Source organism: Protopterus annectens, chromosome 11.part0 (assembly GCF_019279795.1).
Source record: "Protopterus annectens isolate FY-2018-M chromosome 11.part0, PAN1.0, whole genome shotgun sequence".
In the NCBI taxonomy this organism is placed as follows: Eukaryota; Metazoa; Chordata; order Ceratodontiformes; family Protopteridae; genus Protopterus; species Protopterus annectens.
The window spans coordinates 440,691,575-440,716,417 of NC_056745.1; the positions used below are offsets into that span (position 1 = coordinate 440,691,575).

The window sequence follows — 24,843 nt, forward strand, 5'->3', positions numbered from 1 at the left end:
CAGAAGAGGTGAAAATCATCATAGCACATAAGCCACAGCTCAGATACACTCCTAGATTTCACATTCAGAGAACCCTGCACTTATACAGTGTGTTGGAAACAGATCACCCGAGAAGTCAACATTTTTCCTCACTAGCAAATGTAGACCTCCAGAGATTCACTTCCCATCAGCAAGGCATGTGTGTAGTGTAGCTTATCTCTGGTATAGACAAAAAGCTTCCAGCATACTTTCTAGCTTTCACCTTCATCTCACATCTGTGATTCAAGTTCTGGAAAGAATGACTCATTCTGAAAAGTATGTTTAAGGTGCTCAGGTCTCAAGCCACTCCAGAGACCATGTTTGTTGAGGGAACAAATGTTTTGAATAAATGGGAGGAGAGACATCTACATCTCAGGTCCTGAGTGCTTCAGTAAACATTTGACTCATGTTTGATTCCACTAGCAGAAATTTCAGAAGTTTTAAATGCTGCTGGGACATCTTCAGCTCAGAACATTCTGTGAAATGGACATAGTTCTGTCTATGAACAGAGAATTATCCCATTCCTTCTCTTCATCCTTTCAAGTATGTATCACCCATGACAAAGGTGTAGGCTTCTACCATATCAGTACATCATTACTTTGTAGATAGCAGAACACTGGCTCATCATAGGCTTGATAAGCAATTCTTTATAGAAGATCCTTCTCCTTGGGGCTTGAGATTCATGAAAAGCAGGCTTGTCCAACCATAATTTGATCCAGCAAACTCATCATACTTGTTTGGTCTCTTGGAAGCAGGGGGCATAACTAAGGCAAAGCAAAGGAAGTGGCTGTCCTGGGATCCAGTTGTTGAAAGGGCACAACTGGAAAGCATTAATGGTGCAGGAGTGCATTACCAGCATTAAGAAATGAATGCCGGTATTGCATTTGGGAAATAATGAAGTGTTTTTTTGTGTGGTAATGTGTGGTATCAGACCACTTGTTACATTTGTAGCAAGTGGTTTGCTACAGTTACAAAGCCAGTTTGGGAAATTGCACAGGGTATATAATCTAATTACAATTATGCTTGGAAGCCTTTGTCTTTGGTGTCTGTTACATCTGCCAAGTAGATTTTATGAAGATGCTGATTCTCATTTGGAGAGAACCTTTCCTACTACTTTGCAATGGCTTAGTCTCACTTACTTCAATAAAGAAGGTGAGAGAGATGTTTTGCTGTATCAGAGACCAATACAAAAATAATTGCAGGACAAAGGCCAATAATTTGAAACAATAATTCACTTAAGTTAATCAAACACAGATTTTGCATCAGCATGCATTTCTGAGCATGAAACAGTAATGTCTGGCATGACTGATTGACTTTAACGTTTAGAAATATACCAGACAATCAAAAATTATATGAGGGGCAGGGCAAAAATATGAGAAAAAAAATAGGAACAGTCCCACATTGTCCTGAATTATCCCTTCATTCTGTCCATTCATTGTCCCCCGTTTTCTCCAGTGGAAGAAAGGGTGACGTTCTTATCCTTGATGCCTGCCACCATCTCAGGATGTGTGAACTTACCATTTGTCCATTGCCTTCATCTCATATAGACAGGGGTCTACATCACCAAGAACAAGCTATTTAAAAAAGTTAACGCATTCTTAAATGTTTAGCCCAATTGTCTTTTAGTTAGTGTGATCAAGGGTCACTAAGCCAGGAGTGGTATTTGCCTTCAGTTCCCGAGGATGTGTGCACACCTGTGGCACAGATGCTTGATCTTTATCTCATGCCATTGGTAAACACTACTGCTTAGATCTTCATTCTAGGAGCTAAACTTCATTCAACACCTCCGTCCTACAGATTCAGCCTTCCGACTTTATTAAAGTTTAGAATTCTATAGCCATATTTAGTGCCTTTCAATTTTCAGGTATTGCTTATTCATATTTCATGGGGCAAAATTGGAGAGTATTGAGACAGGCGTACACCAGTAAAGTAACTAAAGCTATGAAGTGCTTGAGACAGGCCTTCCAATAAAGAGATTCCAGAATTTACATAATGGGGGTGGGGGCACTATCAAAGACCAACTAGTGTGGCAAGTACTCAAATGTATTTAAAATCTTCCTTTGATGCTGCTACCCTCTCCATCCCAGACTCACTATTAATGGTAGAGTCTTGTTTGCTTTCACCAGATCTTATAAAAAAGCACCACAACCCTCAAAAAATGCTTGGACCGCTTTTAATTGTATTTGCATATCATGTCAAAAAGGAACAACACACTTATCTACTAACCAAAGTAATCACAGGAAAAAATAGTTTTAGGAGATATGATAGTATGAAATTAAGCGGGTTACATCCTACCCTCCTTTCCCTATAATTATGTTTTACTGCTAGTCCAACCCTGCTTTTGCTTATGTTAGGTTTGCCTACTGTTGTATTCCTGGGATAGCTAGAAGACTAAAGATCTGCTCTTTGTGTCCAATTATTTTTCTTTCCATGTCTACATCTGCTCCTAGAAGAAAGCATTAGAAGTGGAAAGATCACCCATATAAACACATCTCAGTAATGGGGTGATCTCTCTGGAAGGACTTTTAAAAAAACACTGGAGGCCAGACTAGTCATTGTGTTATACATGTAACAAAGGTCTGATTTTAACAGACATCACAAAATGCAGTCTTCCATATTTTACAATCTGAAAATAATATTGTTATTTTATAGGTTAAATAGTTTACTAACAGGGCATCCACTCCATCAAAAAAACAAAAGTTTGCCACTTTTCCTGGCAGAGAGTTGGATATGAGCATACAGGTTTAGTTTTAATGCATTTATTAGATCAAACATTTGTCACCTCTCCTGAGTGGAGGTTATACATAAATAGAAAAGTTTATTTTTAATGGATTATTAGACCAAATGCTTGTCAGCCCCCTGAGTGGAAGATGTGTAAACAGATTACTTTACTTTTAATGCTCTTATTCGTTTTGCATGCTAATTCCATGGACAAATATATGTTTTCCTGTCCTGCAGGATTTAGGGTAGAAAAGTCCACACTCCTCTCCAACACTGCAGACTGGTCACTGTTTCCTCTTTTTTGGTTGCAGTATTGATCTTGTCCTCAAATTCCATTTTCCTGCTGTTGCTACATCTTCGTATGAAATCTCTGTTAGCATTTATTTTGGTTCTTTGCAGTGGATTCGTACACAAAAAACAATCTTGGAATTGGTGAAGGTCATGTCACTTGCTGCAAATAAACATAAGAATTAGTGTATATACAAATAATGATTAAGTAAATGTCATTTCATGAGAACAACATGGATGACTGCTTAGCATGTCATATTATATAATATGATACAGGGGAAATACATTCTAATCATAAGAGTACACAGGTTGTACCGTATTTCTTTGATTTAGAGATGTAGCATTGATAACAACTGTTAGCATAAACAGCTGTTAATCTAGTTTGTAGAAATCACTGACTACACTGCAAAACATGACATACTGCAATGAGGAAAATCTATGTCTTGGAATTCATAGTCCGACTTGTTACGTATGCAGATGTTGAGAAAAATCAACTTGTGGTCATGGAAATGAATGTGGAACAAAATCAAGTATGGCGCTAATGGAAAAAAACTACTACAGATTTTTTAAACTTGCAAAAGCAAAGCAGCTGTACAATAACTTCAAACTAAAGCTGTGTTTATGAAGCAAATTAGAGAATTAGCTTAGCAATGATAGATGTTTGTATGACCCCCCCCCCCCAAAAAAAAAAACTGAATACTTAACTGATGATAATGGGGAAAAATCTCACTCTATGAACTGCTTGAAAATCTACTTTAAAATAAAGGTTCTTTGCAGTGATAATTGACAATCACTTCTCCAATCCTCAAATCATAACATAAAAAAGATGCACTGCAAGTCTCTGTGCTGGGAATTCTATTGTTCATAGTTTACATCTGGTTTCCTTCCTTGTGCAGCTGCTACTGTGCTCCTAAGAATCTGCATCCTATGCTCCAACAACCTAACACCAGAGTGCAAGCCAGTATACTATTAATTACGATGAACAATTTGCAGTTGCCATTGAGAACTGGAATTTTCCCATCCAATAATCAGACTGAAGTGGCCTACTGGTGATGAGCAATTAATACTATTATCCAATGCATTCTATACTGATTGTCCCACAAATAAACATGATTTTCTTTGTCAGAGGTGAGGTGCACAACAGGATATGGATGACAAATCCTCCACTAATGAAGATGGCCTTTCACAAGGAAACCCCCATGAGGATGTACCTATCTGTTTAGTTTTTGATCCTGATGAACAGTCTGCCAACAACACAGATGTATACTCAGCAGACAATCATGATAATGTTGCAAGGAGCTATCAGTCTCTGCCTTAGATGTGTACCAGGCTATCCCCATCACTGGTAACCAGTAACCCATCGAGGAGCAAACAGATTCTTTTTATTGGAGATTTCATGTTAAGAGGGTTGTGAAATTTATTACCATGAGCAGACAAGCTATAACATCACAGTAATACACTTAAGGAAATGTAAAATGATAGATGTAAAGTCTGCTTTAGGTAGGTTATACTCATAGGAACTTAAGTACAATAAGATTGTTATAACTGGAAACAAAGACGTGGGAAAGATGAAGACAGAGCATGTTATATTGTATATGGTGAACATACTAATTATTTTTTGTTCTTTTTACTTCCTCTGCCTGTTGATCACCAGTGCCCTTTTGGTGCATATCAACCCATTTGTTACCTCATCACCAAGAGAAAGTTGGCAAAGACAGGACCATCATTTAGGAAACCATGGGAGGGGGGGGTTGATTTTTTTCTACTTTTAGAGTCCTACATTCGCACAGATATTTGCTTACACAAGGGAATGGGCTGTCTGTGTCAGTTGTCCCTTACTTCCACAAGGGACATGGCCAGCTAGCAGACCTTCCCACCATCCTTGAACATATTAGGTGCTTTCCACAGTCCCCATGGAGAAAATGCACATCCTAAATGCACCCAAAGTACCTGCAACCCTCCTTTGAAAGGTGAAAACGTCCCTTCATTCTTCTCTCTCCCTTCTTGGACCCTACAGTGTCGTGGCCACTAACTGAACTCCATTTACCTGCATCACAGTCAGGAATTTATCCCTCTTCACTACAGACTTAGGATAACAATATTAGATTTTTAGCAAACAGAAAGGATTTAACATTGTCTTTTCAGACCTGTAACCCTCTCCATCTTTCCCCAAATATAAACTAAGATGGACTGATTTATAACAATTGAAATCTGCTGTCTGACATTAAAATGCAGCATTTGGCATAGAGATTGTATGCAGCAGCTCATTTCTAGGAAAAATGTTTTTGGAAAAGACAATTTCCACCAGGGAAACTTGGTCAAATGTTTACCAAATCTACAAGACTTTTTTGGATGATCTTTGACTCACTTTTATAAGCACCTTGACAGTGTAAAAAAAGTAAAAAAAAGACACCACAAAAATCAGCTTTGCCACACAGATCTTAAGAATTTTTTAGCTTTATTCTGCTACCGTGGCCTTTCGCCTTCTAGGAATAAGTTATACATTACAACCTCATCCCATTTATCAAAATACATCAGATACAACATTGAAGGATATTTATTTGAATGAGGTTCAGAGTAGATTGGCTGTATGTGGTTATTCTGAACCCATTTTGTTGGAAACTAAGAAAAGAGTTTTGGGACAGAATCAGGGGTTTGATAAAAAAACATTGTGGAAATTATGAGAAGAATGTGAGATACAAAAATGGGGAGGACAAATTATTTTTTTGACAACATTTTCTCCTTTGTCTGCCATTTTGGAAAGGATAGTTAGAGAATTTTGGTATATGGTATGTTATGGTATTACAATAGGACATTTGTTTCCTAAACATATCACTTTCTCATATGGCAGATACAGCAAATTCAAAGAATTGCTGAGTGGGAATGGAACAATTGTTGGACAAGGTAACAAGAGTACAGACACGTGCTTGTGGAAACTGCTTTGTATGTAACACTGTCAAGAATTTAAATGATTGCAAAATCAATGGTAGGGACTACAGAGCCAGGGAACCTTTTAGTTGTAATTCTTTAGGGGTTGTTTATATTATTGGATGTGGTTGTCCAAATATAAGGTGTTGGACAAACCAAAAGAAAAGTGAAGGCTAGAATAATGAAACTTCTGGGGGATATTAGAAGAAAAGTACCAGCATGGTTTTATGAAGGGTAGATTATAGGCCACTAATCTGATAAACATACATAATTATGGTTTATACCCTTTACTTGGGCCTGGCAAAGGCATTTCATTCTGTACTCCACCAGTCAATTATCAGTACATTTCTTTCCATGAAAATGAATACTTACATCATAACCTAGACAGCTGGTTGAGAGGGTATTCCTTCTACCCGAGAATTAGGGAATCTATTTCATCTCAGTTTCCTAACAACAAGAGTATCTATTTGTTATTGGGCCATATCTGTTTTATGAACATCATGCAAGGGATATTTCTTACCTAGATTAGCATATTTGCCAGTAATTAACTCCTTAAATGACCAAGCCAACTTTCAGCAAGATCTAGGTTGTATGTTCTGGTTTTTTTTGTTTGTTTTCAAACACCTTTATTGAATTATCACGTGTGACATAGGCACATTTACATTCATATGAAAGTAATCAAACTATATTAATATGACAAACATTATACTTCATATATATTGCTATAGGTCATATAACCTAAGCAATATTACATATGTTTTCTTGGGCCAAACTCAGCTGAATGGCATTTAACAGTAAGAAGAATAAAGTAATGCACAATGTACACTAGATGGGTTGCAAACTGGCTCAAGGACAGAACCCACATGGTTAGAATTGCTGGAGCCATGTCAGACTCCAAACCAGTTACAAGTGGCATCCCCCAAGGCTCAGTCCTGGGACCTCTCTTGTTCGGTATATATTTCTCGGAGGTACAGGCCAACACGGAAGGACTGTGGCTGACTAAGTTCACAGATGACTGCAAACTGGGCGCCATAATCGACTCTCCAGCCGACACAAGCATCTTCCAAAAGGGCCTCACAGAAACAGACAACTGGTGCCAGAGCCATGGCCTCAAGCTAAATGCCAAAAAGTGTATAGTCATCCCCTTTGGCAAAAACAAAAGTGCCCACAAATTACCACATAGGTGGTAATCCATTAAGTACAGAAGAAGTAATTAGGGACCTGGGGACCCAAGTTGATAGCAATCTCTCATTTGACAACCACGTGGCCAAAGTGGTTAGAAAAACATTTTATATAGCCCACCTAATCATGAAGGGATTCACATCTAGATCAGGGGAGGTCATCGTGCCTCTTTACTCATCCTTCATCAAGCCCATAATTGAGTACAATGTCCCTTTTGGGATGTACCTTACCAGATACCTGCAGCAACTGGAAAGACCCCAAAAGTACCTCACCAAGAGGATCAAAGGGCTCAAACAGATGCCATATGCTGCCCGGTTAAAGAAACTCCAGCTCTACTCAGTGGCATACCGCCTGCTCAGAGGCGATCTGTGCCTGACGTATAAAGCCATGTCCAACCCGGAATTAATGGACATGCTGCACCTCAGAAAATCCAAATCCCATTGAGCTACGGCTCGAGAGACTTGAACCTCAGCACTGAAATAAATAGGACATGCTGGAGGGACAGATTCATAACCCAGAGGCTCCCTTCACTCTGGAATAAAATCCCAGTCCAGGTTAGGCAGAGTCCCTCATTGACTCTCTTCAAGAGGAATCTTGATGAGTGGATGGGAGATCGTAGGTTTACCCCGGGTATCACTTCTGTGTCACTGTTAGACAGAGGCACAGTATACTAACCTCGAAAAATGGCATAGCAAAATTAATTTAAAATGGGTGGCGAAAGCCAAACACACTCTGGCTAGGCTTATAAATGCCTTAGGGCAGATAGCCTAGTATGAACCTATGAACCTACAATATCCATAATCAATAACAGATATCAGTTAGATAGTATTATATAGTTTAGAGACTTGGCCATTACAACAGGCAATAAGCTTGGCTTTAAGGAAAATGCAGACCATGAATTTAGGAAATGCTTCATTACTATTAAAATAATTTTAAGGGCTGTTTCATCTAGATATCTTAAGCTATGATAACTCTATTAAAGATACTTATATAGAGACAATTATACTATGGGGATACAGGAAGGTTTGAATAGACTTTGATTTTTTTCTTAAACAAATGTATATGGTCTTCTCCTTCCCATATGTTATGACGCTGGAAACCTTGAAGTTGCATTCTATTCATTATAGACTGTACTGAAGAGATTTAATTTGGGTCTACAAGGGTTAAAAGAATGCACAATTACCCTCCAAAGCAGACACTGAGTTCACATAACATAATTTCCAAACAATGAACAATGCATCAGATATGATTATTCCAATGTACAATACAAGGTTAACATGTAATTTTTTCCAGATTAGCAAGAAGCTAGAGTAAACTCTCAATGAAGATTAGATAAGTAAAGTTGCAAGGTGAACTTTGTCACCAGCTCAATGGTCTTTTCAGGGGCTATCTTAAGGTACTTGGATGCAGACTCTGAAATAACCTCTCCTGGGGCTTCAAACCTTTTAATAGGTTCATTGGTAAGTACTAGGCTAGCTGACCTTGTGTGTCATTTTAAGCCTATCCAATTTCCCTTTTTATGCTCAAAATAAATATCCCATTTGGTTATAGATTGGTCTTACCCATCTCATGGTCGATAATTACATATTATCCCTAATAAGAATAACTGGGATCATACCATAAATCATGAAAGTACACTAGATAGAGTGCCAGGAAACCAAACACAATCACACAAATATAAAATAGGCAATCCTGAGGGACGTCCAACACCCAGCTCGGTTAAAAGAAGTTGTTCTGTGCTTCTGTGTCTTTGGAATAAACAACTTCTTTTAACTGAGCTGGGTGTTGGACATCCCTCAGGAGTGCCTATTTTATATTTTTGTGATCATACCATAAATATATTTGAGGGGACCCATGCATGGAATAAAGCATTTAGGAGTTGCATCTGTTCATTAGTAGTACAGGGGGCAGTCCTGGAGTAAATTTTCTGTTTCCTATCCATAGATCTAAGCTGCACTTGAAAAATGGACAGGGATGAACTTTGTTGTATGTGGATGGGTAGTCTGTTCCACATCAGAGGTGTCCTCTATGAAATATACCTGTTCCTCCTAACTGTTCTGTTGATGTTGCAGAATAGATTTATATCTCTAGACTGAGTATTTCTGATACCATTTAGAAAATACATCAGTAGTGGATCAGAGGATGCCTTGTATGCTAGACACAGGTCACCTCTTAGAAGTCTGTAGGATACCGAGTATATTGACAGGGGTTTGAGTCAGTCCATCTAGGACATGTTTTTAGGTCTTTGACTTTTAGTAAGGTTTCTCTTTGGGTGTTCCAGTTGTTGCATGTGAATGGACACAAACATGCCAAAGGGAGCATTATATTCAATGACTGGCCTAGTAAGGGTTGAATAAAGGGGGTCAATGTCATCCCTAGATCTATACACAGTCCCTTTGTTTATAAGCTGTGCAACATACAAGGACTTTCTTTCAACAATACACATATGTTGGCCAAAAGTTAGGTCACTGTCCATATAAGTTCCAAAATCCTGAGCAACTGGGTCACCTGTTAGGAGAGTATTGTCAATATGGTAGTTCGCTGAGGTAGATGACTTCCCAAAGGATACAATAATGCATTTCTTAGCATTTAGTTTCAGACCATGATTTTGACACCAACTATTTATTTGAGACAAACACTCCTGCAGGATGGCTAAATCATTTGGCGATGCAATGACTGCTCCTAGCTTGCAGTCATCTACCATCTTCAGTCACAGTCCTTTGACATTGGCTTTTACTTCAGTAAAGTAGATGCCAAACAGGAGAGGTTCCAGCACTGAACCCCTGGGGACTCTACTGGTGACTCATCACTTTGTGGAAGTAACTTCTCCTAGTTTTATTATCTGCATCCTATCTGTGAGCCAGTTGGCAATCCAGTGGGTGACATAAGGGTTTATTCTCAGTTTGTTTAGCTTTGCTACTATGTCTGAGTGGAGAATTGTGTCAAAATATTTGGCCAGGTAGAGGTATACGGTATGTACTGTTTTGCCTTCATCCATTACTTTGGTGACCTTTTCAAAAAAATTCACAAGATTGAGTAAACTTGACCTGTCCTTGATGAATCCAAACTGTCACAAGTTCAGTGTTTCGAGGTTCCCTATGTCCTAATTGATGATAAGTCTTTCCACGGCTTTGCACATGAGACTGGTCAAACTTATGGGTCTGTAATGGACTGGGTCTGTGGATGATCCTCACTTATGCAGTGGAATGATCATAGCTGTTCTCCATTCACTTGGTACAAAAACCTGTATGTTGGCTGAGATTGAACAGTGTTGTTAGGAGTGCAGCTAAATCATGTTTCATGCTATTTAAGATGCATCCAGGGATATAGCCAGTACCAATCAATGCAGTATTTTTAGCTTTTAATATCACTTTTAGGACTTGGTCTTCTATGATAGCTAGAGGTGAGCCAGTTTCAGGTATATCTTGAGGGATAGACAGAGGGGAGAGGAGGTAAAGTTAGACCTAAATTTACTGGCCAGTAGGTTTGCTACATCTTCAGCCTCAGTTTGGGCAATATTGGTCACAAGCAGCTCAGCAAATTGCTGCATTGTGCTTTTGAGATTATAAACATAACTAATAAATGCCTTGTGATTGTCTTTGGGTAATGATATTAGCCTCAAACTTGGCTTTGTGGATTTTATTGAGCTCCTGAGTTGTTTATTTCAGTGACAAGGATTTAACATTCTGAGAATTGTTCTTCTTACTTTTGGCCAAAATTATTTTTCTTTTATTTATTTATTTATCTGTCTTTGTACATCGGGAAAGTCCGACTGGGTAACACCTATTTTCAGCGGAGTCCCAGGGAGAAAAGCTCCATTTGCTTACATTGCATTATACTAAGTTCCAGTTAAATGTACAGTACTTACATTTCTATTTGCATTTGTACACAAACAGTAGTTACATTTATACAGTCTAAGATTTTAAAGAGGTGGAAGTTACTAAAGAGAAAGCCCACATGCAACTTAGTGGATTCTACAGGCAGCAGTTATGTATAAAAATTGTTTTGTCATTTCAGTGAGAGGTAGAGAGTATTCTGTTTAAGAAGAGTATTTGAAGAGTATCATATGGTGAGCACAGCGTCTTAACCTTGTGCTGAGCATGTGCAGCACCAGGACTGGTTAAGATGTTGTTTAAGCAGTGGTTTAAAACTACTGAGTTTGTTGGACAGTTTTATTTGTGTGGGGCTACTATTCCAGAGTTTAGCAATATATTGGGAATTGAATGAGTCTCCTGAAACATTGTTTAACTTATTTGTAAGTAATAAGAAGGTGTTACTAGAGTGCAGGTTCTTTGCTGGACAGTAGGACAGTAATAAGTTTTATAGTGCAGGGCAATTTCTGGATAATGTGCTGTAGTTAATTATGAATATGTTAGGTAGTTGTGTCATTCAAGTCAGTTGAATTGCTTTAAGCTATGACAATAGTGGGTCCTATGAGGGAGATTGGTGGCAAATTTAGATATTTTATTGTAGCATGAGGCAAGTTTCTTTCTTTCTTTCTTTCAGTATGTTTAGGTTTGTTAGGATAGGAGTGGTGGACAAGGTAGATGGCAATAAGAAGGTGGCAGCTAGAGTTTTTTTGCAGTATCTGTAAGGAATCCATTGATCCTATAAAGGCAGCCTAGTTTCTGGTGTACAGATTTAATGGTGTACAGTATCCTGGTCATATATGCGATTGCCATCTATTATAATGCCTAGAAGTTTACTGTGAATTACACTTTAAATGACAGTATTACTTGCCAAGTTTTTGGTAAATTATTGCTTTTGATTTTGGCAACTTTTTGAGGTAAAAAACATTAACTTAGTTTTCTTGGGGTTAAGTAGGAGGTTTGATTCTTTGAGCCAGGTTTCTACAGAGGAGAAAAAAATTGGGGTAATGCATTGGAGCTTATTTATTAATGGGGCTGCACATATTAATGTTGAGTTGTCTGCATACTGAACTAAACTAGAATGGCGAGTGGAGGTACAGAGGTCATTAATAAATATATTAAATAAGAAAGGACCCAGGATAGAGCCCTGAGGGATACCTGTAGTAATTGGTTAAAAAGATAAGTAGGTTTGTTGCCATGTAATAGCTTGTTGTCTTCCAGATAGGTAACTAAGTAACCACAACAATGAGTATTGTGAAAGTCCTATTGAGGTGAGTTGAACGAGCAGTTGCTGGTGTAAGACAGTATCAAATGCCTTTGACAAGTCTAAGAACATGATGAACACAAGCAGACCATTGTTTCTATGTTGGTTTATTATATTGGAAAAGTGTAGTAGTGCAGTAGTGATGCTGTGCCGATGCCTAAAGTCATGCTGTGTTTCTGAGAGTATATTATTTGAGGTTGGGTATTGCATCAGCAGCATATGGATGCATTTTTCTAATATTTTGGGAGTGGGTGGGATCGCTATTGGTCTTTAGTTATTAAACTCTGCAAATGTGCTGCCTTTGTGCAGTGGTATGATGTATTTTTTCACAGTGATGGGAAGTATCTTTCCACTATGAACAGGGTTAGAGAAAGGGGGACAGGTGTATTATTGTCTAAGAGAGCTAATATTGATTGAATAAAGTAGGAATTAGACTTGGTGGGGATAGAGTCCATTGCATTGTATGATTTTGGCAAGGGAGTGGTGATTTTGCCAAGGTGGAGTACTATATTTAGTGATGACCAAAAATGTTGTGGGTTATTTTTATGTTTGTCTTGTAGACTGGTATAGTTTGTTTGCTTATCCTGTGTGACATGGAGTTTTTCAAGGTTTCTTGTTTGTCATTTTGGCTTTTCCCGGTTAGGGGTCGCCACAGCGGAACTCTCGTCCGCTAATGATTGGCAGTCGATTTTTTTATGGTGCCGAGTTGCCAGCCCAACGCCCAACCTTCAGCGAAGGTTTCTAAGATGTCTAAATTGCTGGAAGGCATTTTAAGTTCTATTTTTATACCAATATTTCCAGGATTTATCCCTTTTTATCATGATTTTTTTTGTCAGCCATGATGCAGGACTGGAGTTTAAATATTCTAGCACCAGTACATAATAAAAGAGTAAAGTCTGTAAGATATATTATTAAAGTGTTCTACAGCAGTATCCGGCGGCATTGTTCTAAGTACATTCCAGTTATATTGTTTCAGTGTTTCATTGAGAATATCTTTGCTGAAATTGGTTGTACTTCATATTTGACTACATATAATGTTTATCTAGGTTATGGTGAGTTCTAATGGCATATGTTGGTATGTGTCACTTAAGCTATCTGAGAGGCAGCCTACTTCTGTCAGTTTGTCTGGTGTGTTTGTAAGAATCTAGTCTAATGCTGTCTCCATGACGTTTTGTCGATTCTAGTAAGTGTGGTTATTGTCTGAAGTTGTACAAGTTTATGGTTTCAGTGGGGGTACTGGAATTTATGAGTTGCCAGTCTATATTTAAGGTTCCCCATATTATAGTGTCATGGTTAGTTTGTTGGGCTATCCAACACAGGATGCTTTTAGCAATATCGATGTTATTCCTATTTATTGATTTTTAGGAGTGTTTTTAAAAGTTCATCATTGTTACATCTGGGAAATTCCTGTGGAAGCAATGTGATGGTTAGGGAATTTTATAGATGATTGCTACACCACCTGTACACTTCTTTTGTCTATCATGCCTGATTATTTTGTATCATGGGGGGTATTCTTATTATTGTTTATTTCTTTTTTTAACCAGGTTTCAGTAGCTATGACTACATCAGAGATGTATGTGGCAAGGCAGGCAAGTATGTCATGGATTTTATTTCACATACTTCTTAGGTTCACATTTAGTAGGGTGAGTTTGGATTCTGTTTTTTGTTTAGCTATATTTGGCAACTTCCTTATTTTTGGGGATGGAAATAATGGCTTTATGAACAGTAGGACTTGGGTTGGGGTATCTCCACTAATTTTTTTAATTGAAATTTTACAGAAAGAAGAGTTTGGCCAGTTATATTTTGGTCTTGGTTTGGTATTTGATTGTAAATTTGGATACTTGGTTTTGAGATAATTATAGATAAATAAATCACATATGGTTTGTTTGTAGAGATAGGGTGTTATGGAGAAAGATAGGCTAGGTAGATGTTGATATTCTTTGTGAGGACTGGTCGAAGACCTAAATATTTGAAAGAGGTGGATTTGTTAAGTGGTGATGAAGAAAAGTAGATTGAGGAGGAATAATAAAATAATACGAGTTAGGGGCATCTTATTTAACTTGGGTTTATCTTTATTGTAAATTAGGTTTATAAAATGTTAGGATAGTACTGGGTTAGTTGCAGAGATGTAATCTGATAGTTAAAGGGGGTAATAATTAAGACAGTTTGAGAGAGAGCCTTGGGTGGTAAACTAAAGTGGGTGTTACTATTGTGAGTAATTGTATTGTTTGTTTTTCTTTTGGAGGGAAAATAATGGTATTGGCTTGAGGAATATGTGGTTGGTGCTATGGAAGTATAAATGTAGTAGGGGTGGGTGAGAACTGGGTGTAGGGTAGGGGAGCTGAGTGAGCCTGGGCATTAGCAAGGGCAAACAAAGCGGGTTGAAAACTTGGCAAAAAGACAGATACAAAAATCAGTGACTACAAGAGGAACTAATCCCTCAAATAAAACAGCTATACAATCTCAGCCTCACTACAGGATATGTGCCCACAGAATGGCGTACAGCAACAGTGGTCCCACTCCACAAAGGTGGATCCTCTACAGACCCTGGAAACTATCGCCCCATAAGCCTGACTAGCTTAGTCTGCAAGGCTATGGAGAGGATCATCGTGGAGGTCATAAACAAAGACATTGGGGACCTACAGACACTAGATCCTACCCAGTTCGGCTTTGTCAAGGGCAGATCCTGCCTTTTGAACCTGGTTGACTTCTTTGAAACAGTCACCAAAGCCATAGATGAAGGGAAGGTAGTCCACACAGCCTATCTGGACCTTGCAAAGGCATTTGACACAATACCCCACTTGGGCATCATAGATAAGCTATTCAGCTTAAATATAAACCCCTATGTCACAAGATGGGTCGCAAACTGGCTCAAAGACAGAACCCACAGAGTGAGAGTTGCTGGAGCCATGTCAGACTCGAAACCGGTCACAAGTGGCATCCCACAGGGTTCTGTCCTGGGACCACTCTTGTTCGGTATATACTTTTCCGAGGTACAGGCAAACGTGGGAGGACTATGGCTCACCAAGTTCACAGACGACTGCAAACTGGGTGCCATAATCAACTCTCCAGCTGACACAAACATCCTTCAAAAAGGTCTCACAGAGACAGATAACTGGTGCCAGCGCCATGGTTTAAAGCTAAATGCCAAAAAATGTATAGTCATACCCTTTGGCAAAAACAATGTGCCCACAAATTACCACATAGGCGGAAACCCATTAAGTACAGAGAAAGTTATTAGGGACCTGGGGACCCAAGTTGATAGCAATCTCTCCTTTGAAAACCACATTGCCAAAGTGGTTAGAAAGACCTTCTACATAGCCCACCTCATCACGAAGGGTTTCACATCTAGATCAAGAGAGGTAATCGTGCCCCTTTATTCATCCCTCATCAGGCCCATCATAGAATACAATGCCCCTTTTGGGATGTACCTTACCCGACACCTGCAGCAATTAGAAAGACCCCAAAAGTATCTCACCAAGAGGATCAAGGTTCTCAAACAGATGCCATATGCTGCTTGGTTAAAAAAACTCCAGCTCTACTCAGTTGCATACCGCCTACTTCGAGGCGATCTATGCCTGACATACAAAGCTATGTCAAATCCAGAATTAATGGGCATGCTCCACCTCAGTAAATCTAAATCCCTTAGAGCCACACGCTCGAGGGACTTGAACCTCAGCACAGAAATAAATAGAACTTGCTGGAGGGACAGGTTCATAACCCAGAGGCTCCCTTCACTCTGGAATAGAATTCCAGTTCATGTGAGGCAGAGCACCTCACTGAATCTCTTCAAGAAGAATCTCGATAAGTGGATGGGGGATCGTAGGTTTTTTCCCAGGGATTACTCCCGTGTCACTATTAGACAGAGGCACAGTAAACTAAACCTTAAAAAGGGCACAGTATACTGAAATCAAGGGGTGGCGTAAGCCATACAGAATCGGGCTAGGCTTATAATTGCCCCAGGGCAGATAGCCTAGTATGAACCTATGAACCTATGAACTTAAACAGCCACTAATCTGCTGAGAGAGAGATAAGTAAAAGGAACAATGCAGTTTAAGAGTAGATGAAAGTCTTGATTTTGTTGCTCTAGGACAGTTTTAGTAAGAAAATCAGTCCAATATCACATTGACCTGATGGTGATAACAGCAAAAAATTGCATTTGACTCTTTGAACAACTGTGTAATGTAAGCAAGTTTCTATGGCAAAGCAAGAATGCAGGAGTGCAGTTCTAGAAAATACTGGATCAGAACTAAAAGTGGTCACACAAGAAGAGAAATAAACTTAAAGAAGGGAAACAGTGGATTGCTAAAAACAAAGGGACAACATTAAGGAGAAAGTCCCAATGGGACTGTTGTGGTCTAAGAAAATGGAGCTATTATAATGGAGAAATTTCTTTCCTTTAGGCTGCCATAATATTTATAATTTACATAAAAATGTAGCTCACAGACTGGTGTTCAAACTTCAGACATCGGTGTTAACTACATATCTATTTCATATCTATTTCCTTGCAGAGACACTTTTATAACAAAATAAAAACATACTAAAGAGACAGTTGGGTGCACTGGGTCAATGTTAACTGTGCCCAAATACTAGATCACAGCTTAAAGTGGTTTAATAACTGTCAGAAGAGCAGTATGAGTAAATGTCACTGTCTGTTAGAAAGAAGACAGCAAAAGCTTACCAGCAGGATGTCAGTGGAGGAGGGTTTACAGACTATAAGGGTATTGCTTACAAACTAGGACACTGAAGCACTTGTCTTCAGACCAGTCACTATGCTGGCTAAAATACACACAGAAGACTGGATGCCCCTCACACTTACATAAAACACAACAGCAGAGCTGGTACACAGTTGGTCCTAAATAAATGGTAGTTGCATTGAGTGGATTCAGACTTCCTATTGGATGAACCTCCTGTGTGTATGCTTTAGGGACATTTCCAGTGAACTTAAAGCACAAGGGCAGATGTGATATACAGTTTTTCCTAAATAAATGATGGTTGAATTGAGTCGACTCAGACTGCCTATTGGATGAGCCTGCTGTGTGTACGTTATAAAGGTTGTTGATATTGTGGTTCCACTATGTGGGTTTGTTTCAGTGTTTACCCTGCACTTATTCCTACAGGGTCCAGACACATCTATGCAGCTGTTTACATGCTGGTATAGTGTGGTGGTCTACATGTCTAGGTATTCAGTGAAGTTAACTTGGCTTGGCAGGGATTTGAAGCTTGCTAGTGTATCACTTAGGATTAGGTAGTTTGTCTTAAATAAATACCTAAAGGTACCTTAGGTGGAAAGGATCTCTGGTTTCATTTTTATTTCAAAGGAGACGGCTTTATGTTAAGACATAAGTGATGAAGATACACAAGGGATGGTGCACTATGTTCCCATATTAGTAAGGACAAGATCCAAAATGTTATTCTCTCTAGTGGGACTTCTGACTAATTGTTCAAGGGCATTTGCATTGACAAAGTCCAGGAATCTCTGTACTTGTGTACTAGTGGTGGTGTAGGGTTCCCAGGCTTTAGTTGTATGGCTCAGATCACCTAGGAAAATGGTAATTGTTTTAATATTGAATGATTCTAGTTCCTGTAGATACGCATTGAGACTTTCTTTTGTCATAGAGAGAGTTCTATAGCTAGCCAATATATGGCATGTGACCTTTCTGATGGTTATTTGGACACGACAATTCTCTAGTGCATGCTGCTTTACCAGCCTTGATGTGAGTCGCTTTTGGATGTAGACTGAGATACCTTCACCTTTTTCCCCACCTGCATAGTAGCTGGTCTAAATGTCTGAAAATTGTTACAGCCCTGTGCACTCTCTGCTATTTTAAACCATGTCTCAGTCACTATACAGATGTCAATGTTTTCCAGGATGAGAATGGCTTATATGGAGTGGAGTTTGTTGTTCAAGCTCCTAGCATTGATCAGTAATGCTGCCATATTTTCCTTTGCTTGTTTTATGTTGGTAGGTTTACCAGGTTGGCATTGCCTAAAAGAGGCACTATGGGGGTCTTTGCCAATAATCAAAACCCCAGAAGGGACAGATGAAGGCCATCCCTGGTGAAACAGCATGGTCTGGCAATCATTTCCTCACAGACTGACTAATACTGGACTCCCTTTGACTGATTTCAAAAACTAAACCAATTATTGAAGTCAATTATATTTTTGCTCATACCATGGCATCATCCTTGGAGAAGGTACAATACTGCTCAATGTTAGGCTCATATCTGCCTTGGACACAGTCTGAGACCTCCATCATGTCTCTCTTCATATAATTCAAGAAGGCACACCTCAAGTTATTGATACTGACAAACTATTACAGAGTTATACTGGTGCTTGTTCAAGGATGAATGCAAATGTGACCTGATGGATCCTGGCACCAGACAAGCAACTAACTGTCACTTTTTCCTTGCTTAGCCTAGAGGTACATCTGTATGTCTTACAGTGAAGTCACCTATAACAAGAATGTTTGGTTCGGTCAATGCCTGCCTTACAGCTCACTATCTGTGACTTTGGGACTCCTTGTGAAATGTGAAGAAGTAGGCTTAATATGCTGAGTGTGCTTTGTGCCTGTATTGTGTTTTGAACGTCTTTGAGGTTTAGGAAAGGAATCATTCTGAAATTTCATAAAGACACTTCCATATTTCCCAAAACAACATTGCCCATCTGGTTCTATGAGTATCAGTAATGATGACAAGGTAATAATGAGGTATTTTACTTTAAATGATCACAGACATAATATCAGTCTAGAGACCATGTAGTCCATAAACACATCATTTATAGAAACCACTGCAGTAACACAGTATAATTCTACACCAACAAGCATTCCTAATTTGGAGGTATTTTGACTAATATAACAGACTACAAATGGTTATTAATAACTTAACTTTCAAATCACAGCAAGTAAGATATCCTTCATCTTAGACAAGACTCCATTTACTTTTGAGAAATGAAATTAAATGAACTAATCTAAGAATGTATCATGTAAACTTATCTAGATATGGTCAGACAGGAGTTATACTACAGAACTCTTTAATGTTTACCATCTCCTGTAAAAGGCTTCCACTGAGTCAATGCAATCCCTCCTTGCGCTGAAGAAAGAAGCCCTCCTCCAATGATGTCACAATATTACTGCACTTACCAAAGATGCTATTGCAGAGAAATGCAAAGAAACCAGAGTGATGTACATATTAATCTTAAGAAACATCTGGCTTCATCAAAATGGTTACAGTAAAGGGTGTGACATGAGAAGCAATGGCTAACTTGATAGTAGTGATCATATAGTAAATTGAAGCAATGCCTAGAGAGTGGTACAACCACTGCTGATTGCATTGACATGGTGGCCATAATAATTAATGTAAGCATGTGATTCTGTTCTACTCAGGATCAAACTTAAGACTGAGACATTCTACCCTCTCTTCCATTAGATGCACAAAGGTCACCAAAAATCACATAGCTACAAAGGGCAAAATCATCTCTTTCCCAAATTACCCCAACAGAGCAACACACTTCTTGAGCTTAGCTCTCATCTCACATTATGATAGCACATACCTTTGTTACCACATACCTCTCAACCTCTTAGCACAAAAATCTGGACAAAGCCAAACATAATGGGGGAACAAAGCTCCTAAAATAGGGACAGCTTTTAAATATTGCTCTTATAAACTTAGAAAGCTGCTAGAACAACAGAATTTGTGTTAGCATGCATTTCCTGAAAGATATGAAGTATGAATCTTAAATCTATGTCATTATTTGGTGATATCAATCTTCAGTGAATTCCCAGAAAACCACTAATTTTATGAGGAGGAGACCAAAACTATGAAGCAAAAATGTGGACATTCCGAAAAAAAATTTGGATAGTTGAGGTATGCCTTACCACTAGTTACAGGGGAGTGATCTACAATGGCAGCCCATTTACTAGACTATTAGAACTTGCAGAAAACCTAGAACATGTCAGGTTAGTAATTAATGAAGGTAGTTACATTTACTTAAGAACATTATACATCTGTTGCCAACTATAAGGACTGTAATACTGATGCCTTCTTAAATAATGAAGCACCCTAAAAGTCCAGCAGCACACCTTTAGTCCAAAAATCCCTGTAGCTTACAGATTAATATTTAATAAAAGCACATACAAAAATACAGAAATGACAGTCTACTGATAAGACTGTCCTGCTTTGATGGTACTATAGACTATGATTTAAATTTGCTAAGAGCCTATTAATTTCTTAACCTTTGAGGCATCATGAGGTAACCATTGTCTTGAAGTCTAAGTCTAGCTGCAAAGTCTGGAATAAATTAAAAATGTGTCAGGTACACTACCTTTCTGGGATAAACCAAAACAAAGAAGAAGATCATTAGCAACACATATTTCCTGAGTAATAATGACACTCAATTAAGGCAATATCTCTTTGCCAAGGAGGAACAGATCTTCCCAGCAAAGGTATAACTATGTGACTACACCTGACAGAACCAAATACACAATTAATTGGGAATGTAGTCTTTCTCATTAGTATATACACACGTACCCACCACCATCATCATAGAAATCTGACTTTAATAAATTGGTGAGAGTAATGTGCCTGTGTGCCTGGATCATCCGATCATCAGGGGTTAAGTTTCTAACCCTAAGGAATGGCATTCTTTTTGCAGTTTCCTCCTGTCTTAAGATATATGTCTGCATAAGTTTCCTTACCTGTCATCTGACAGAAAACGAAGGCAGGATGAAGATGACGTAAAGAAGCACTGAACTCATTAACCACCTGATAATTTGAAGTCCGAAATCATGGAAGTGCAAAATAGGAATCCAGTTTCAGTCAGTGATCCCCAGTGGACTACAGGGATGATACCACAAATCTTAGTTTCTAACTGAATGTTATAAAATGATTAACAGTAGAAAGACATTAATAACAAAACCAGCATTAACTGCATTATCACCCCAGTCGCTTGTCCTTTCCTTGCTGGAAAGCTTCTCGTTTTTAGCCTTCATTCTGTGCCCAAATAACCTGCAAGTCCTATTCATTTTATTTGACTGGATGAGAGCTAATCCAGTCTTAGAGGTGCATTTGCAATGTCCACTAAGGGCCATTTCCAACCTGGTCCATTTCATTATGGATGGACATATGCAGTTAATGGCTTCTTGTTGATCAAGAAAACTTGAAAATTAATTTTCAACACAGCAAGATAATTATACATTTTTAAATATTTTAAAGTGCCATTTCCTAGCTCTGCAAAGACAGGATGCCTGCATGAAAATCACTTTCTCCATTGATATTTAGGGGACATTTTTTGATTCACAGAAAGCTCAATGGTCTTATTATCAACACTGCTTACCTGGTTCCCAAAGAAAACAACATGAGTTTCTATTAGCTTGCTGACCTCCAAAGGTCATGCAGGTTGTTTTCAATAATATTACTTTGTGCGCTCACTCAAGTAAGAGATTTTTCCAAATGTCATATAAACAGCAGCTTCTACCTTTTCTAGTAGAGCAATCAAATATTTCTTTCTATCTATCTATCTTTTTGCCTAGCTGTAGCCTTATCTGATTTTGAGCTCTAAAGTTTCTGCTCTAACACTGATGGCTGCCAGTTGCTGATTAGTATGTGCTATATATGTCATAAAATCACCATGCTATTGGAATGCATGAAAATAGTTTCTTCTATGTTGAGTTTAAAAAATTGTTTATATATTAATGCCTTGCAATTTATTTTAAAAAATTCTGCCGCTATTGAAAAGAAACTGACTGAATCATCTTCACTTGGCTTTGGAGCTCTACACTTGGGTTGAAATTAAGATTGCTGTCTTAGAAAGAGGCAAAACCAAACAAAAACTACACTATTTCCTTTCACTCTTGCCACATCCATTTTGGTAAGTGAACATTCATCGCTTCCATTTCAAAAGTACTTAATTTGTACATAAAATAATTGCAAAAACAGTAAATAATGTGCTTAATGCAGCAGTTAAAATATATAAACATTCTAAACATGGTAAACTTTATTTTACAAGATTATTATCTTAGCAGTCTGTATATTTGCTGAAGCTATTATACTACATAAGCGTGAAGTCCAAAAAAATCATACTAAAGTGATGAGGAAGGATGAACACTGTTTATCATTTCCTATCATGGCTATCTTATAGTTATGATGAATCCATTTATTGTTCATATATATATAATATTATCCTGCTACTAAAAACAGCATATATATATATATATATATATATATATATATATATATATATATATATATATATATTTTTTTTTTTTACTACGAGAAACATCATTGCAACTGGAGGACAGAGTCATTATTTTATTATCTTTTTATAGATTTATTTATACCTTTTCGTTGTAAATATTTCCATACGTGCTTATTGATTTAGCTTTTTTTTCTTATTTGAAACAATTAGAGCTTTTCTCAGTAGACCTCTTCTGAAAATAGGCTTTTGCTCAGCTGGACTACCCTGGTAAACATATGGAATGAATAGATGAATTAATGAATTAAATATTTTAGGCTTTGTGTATGGAAAACAATAAGTTGCATTCAGTAACTGCCTGGTGATAATCACATTTCAGCTACCAGCTAAACACACACACACACACACACACACACACACACACACACACACACACACACACACACACACACACACACACACACATACTATTCTGAGGACAAAACTTAACTGGTACCAAGGATTCCAAGTGAAATAGCATTGTTTTATTTTCTAAATGTGGAGCTTTTTTCCCCTGCCTCTGCTGAAAAAGGACTTGTCTCCAGTCAGTCTTTCCTGGTTACCAAATGTAAAATAAATAAATAAGTAATTTACAGTTTTGAAGTTTGGGAAATGCATTTCAGTAATGTGTATATAGTACGAATGACAAAATTATTAGTCAAACACTCACCAAAACTGGATTTCCTGATCAAAACTCTGACTTCCAGACTCTAAGGAAAAATTTACAACACGTGGCAACAATCCTTGTAGGTGAAGTTTGCCTAGTGATGCCTATGAAACAATGCTCTTGATCACCTTCTTCTCAACTTATTGGTATAGCATGCTTCACTGAGTGTACCGCAGCCGATAATCAAAGCTTTGTATTCTTTTTAGTAGCTAGACCAATAATTTTTTATTTTTTCCAGCAGCTAGACCAATACATTTTGCTTTTGTGGCGTGAGACAGACCAGAGGAGTAGCTAGGGAATTTGGAGCCCAGGGTGAGACACTCATTTGGAATTCTGTGAAAGATGTTCCTTCTGCCTCCCTTTCCTATGATTCACTACAATATATCTAAGTACTGTTCAAAAAGTCATCAGAGGGAAATTGCACCCGGGAAGTAACAGATGCAAATGGAAAATAATTGATATACATTAGAGCAAAGCAAAGCAAAATAATCTTGCAAACAAACCATTATCAGAAAATCATTAAGGAAATAGCATTCAGTCATTCATTCATTTATTCATTCATTCAACTAATAATAATAATCGCCTTGATTGATTAAGAACTCATCTCCCCCCATAAAATAGCATAGCATTGATTGAAAGCTCATTAACTAATAGATAAACAGTCTTTATGAGTTAAGAGCTCATATCTCTCCCCACCATTAAACATCGCTGCATTCATTGAAAGTCCAAGTCCAATTAATAAAAATAATAATCAGCTAATAGGTGAAAACAGCCTTGATTAATTAAAAACTCATATCTCTCTATCCCATAAACTGCCAACAAAGTCCCTGTCTTCCCTGTATAACAACAAAAAATACACAACAACCAGTACTGGAATGAATGACAGGAGGATACTTCACAAAATTTTGCCTCTATGCCATGTATTAATTACAAACCAGACACTTCTCATTGGAATCAGGGACAAATCCAGAAATAACCAGGCAGTGGCACTTAATATATCAGCACTGTTAATCTGTGTCATTGACAGAATAACAGAATATGAATTATTATACCATGACCCCCTATTAATATTCCAAAACATGCGCGCTGATTGGCCAGCGTGCACGTTGTAAATCGACTTATACTAATGGAAAAAGGTCCAGTCGCCCGGACTTTTTCCATTAGTATAAGTCTTTTTTTAAAACACTGTCTCGCTATGTTAAAAGAGTTTAACATAGCGACACAGGTTTAAAAAAAGCAACGGAGATCTCCGTTGCTTATTTTAAAGCTGTCTCGCTATGTTAAACCCATTTAACATAGCGAGACAGGTTTAAAAAAAAAAGCAACGGAGAAAGCAAGATCTCCATTGCTTTTTACTGTTTCGCTATGTTAAATGGGTTTAACATAGCGAGACAGCTTTAAAATAAGCAATGGACATCTCCGTTGCTTATTTTAAAGCTGTCTCGCTATGTTAAACCCATTTAACATAGCGAAACAGTAAAAAGCAACGGAGATCTTGCTTTCTCCATTGCTTTTGGCCACAGCTCTGATGTACTGTGTAGGCATGCGCAGTACATCAGAACTGCCACTGATGCCAGACAGCTGCGGAAGGGCAGCAAAGAGGCATTATACAATGCCATTATTTAAGAAAAGTAATTGTTTCTTTTCTTAAATAATGTCATAGTATAATAGTAATA

At 38.0% G+C, this 24,843-nt stretch overlaps 1 protein-coding gene across 1 annotated transcript in view; it reads right to left on the minus strand.

Annotated features, from left to right (window-relative positions):
* Positions 1–2,185: 2,185 nt before the first annotated feature.
* The window catches only part of SVOPL (SVOP like), a 716,183-nt gene continuing 693,525 nt past the window's right edge, over positions 2,186–24,843 (minus strand). The window contains exon 16 of the mRNA XM_044087938.1: positions 2,186–3,190. Coding sequence (XP_043943873.1) covers positions 3,179–3,190 — 12 coding nt within the window. The 3' untranslated portion in view covers positions 2,186–3,178. The remainder of the gene's footprint in view (positions 3,191–24,843) is intronic.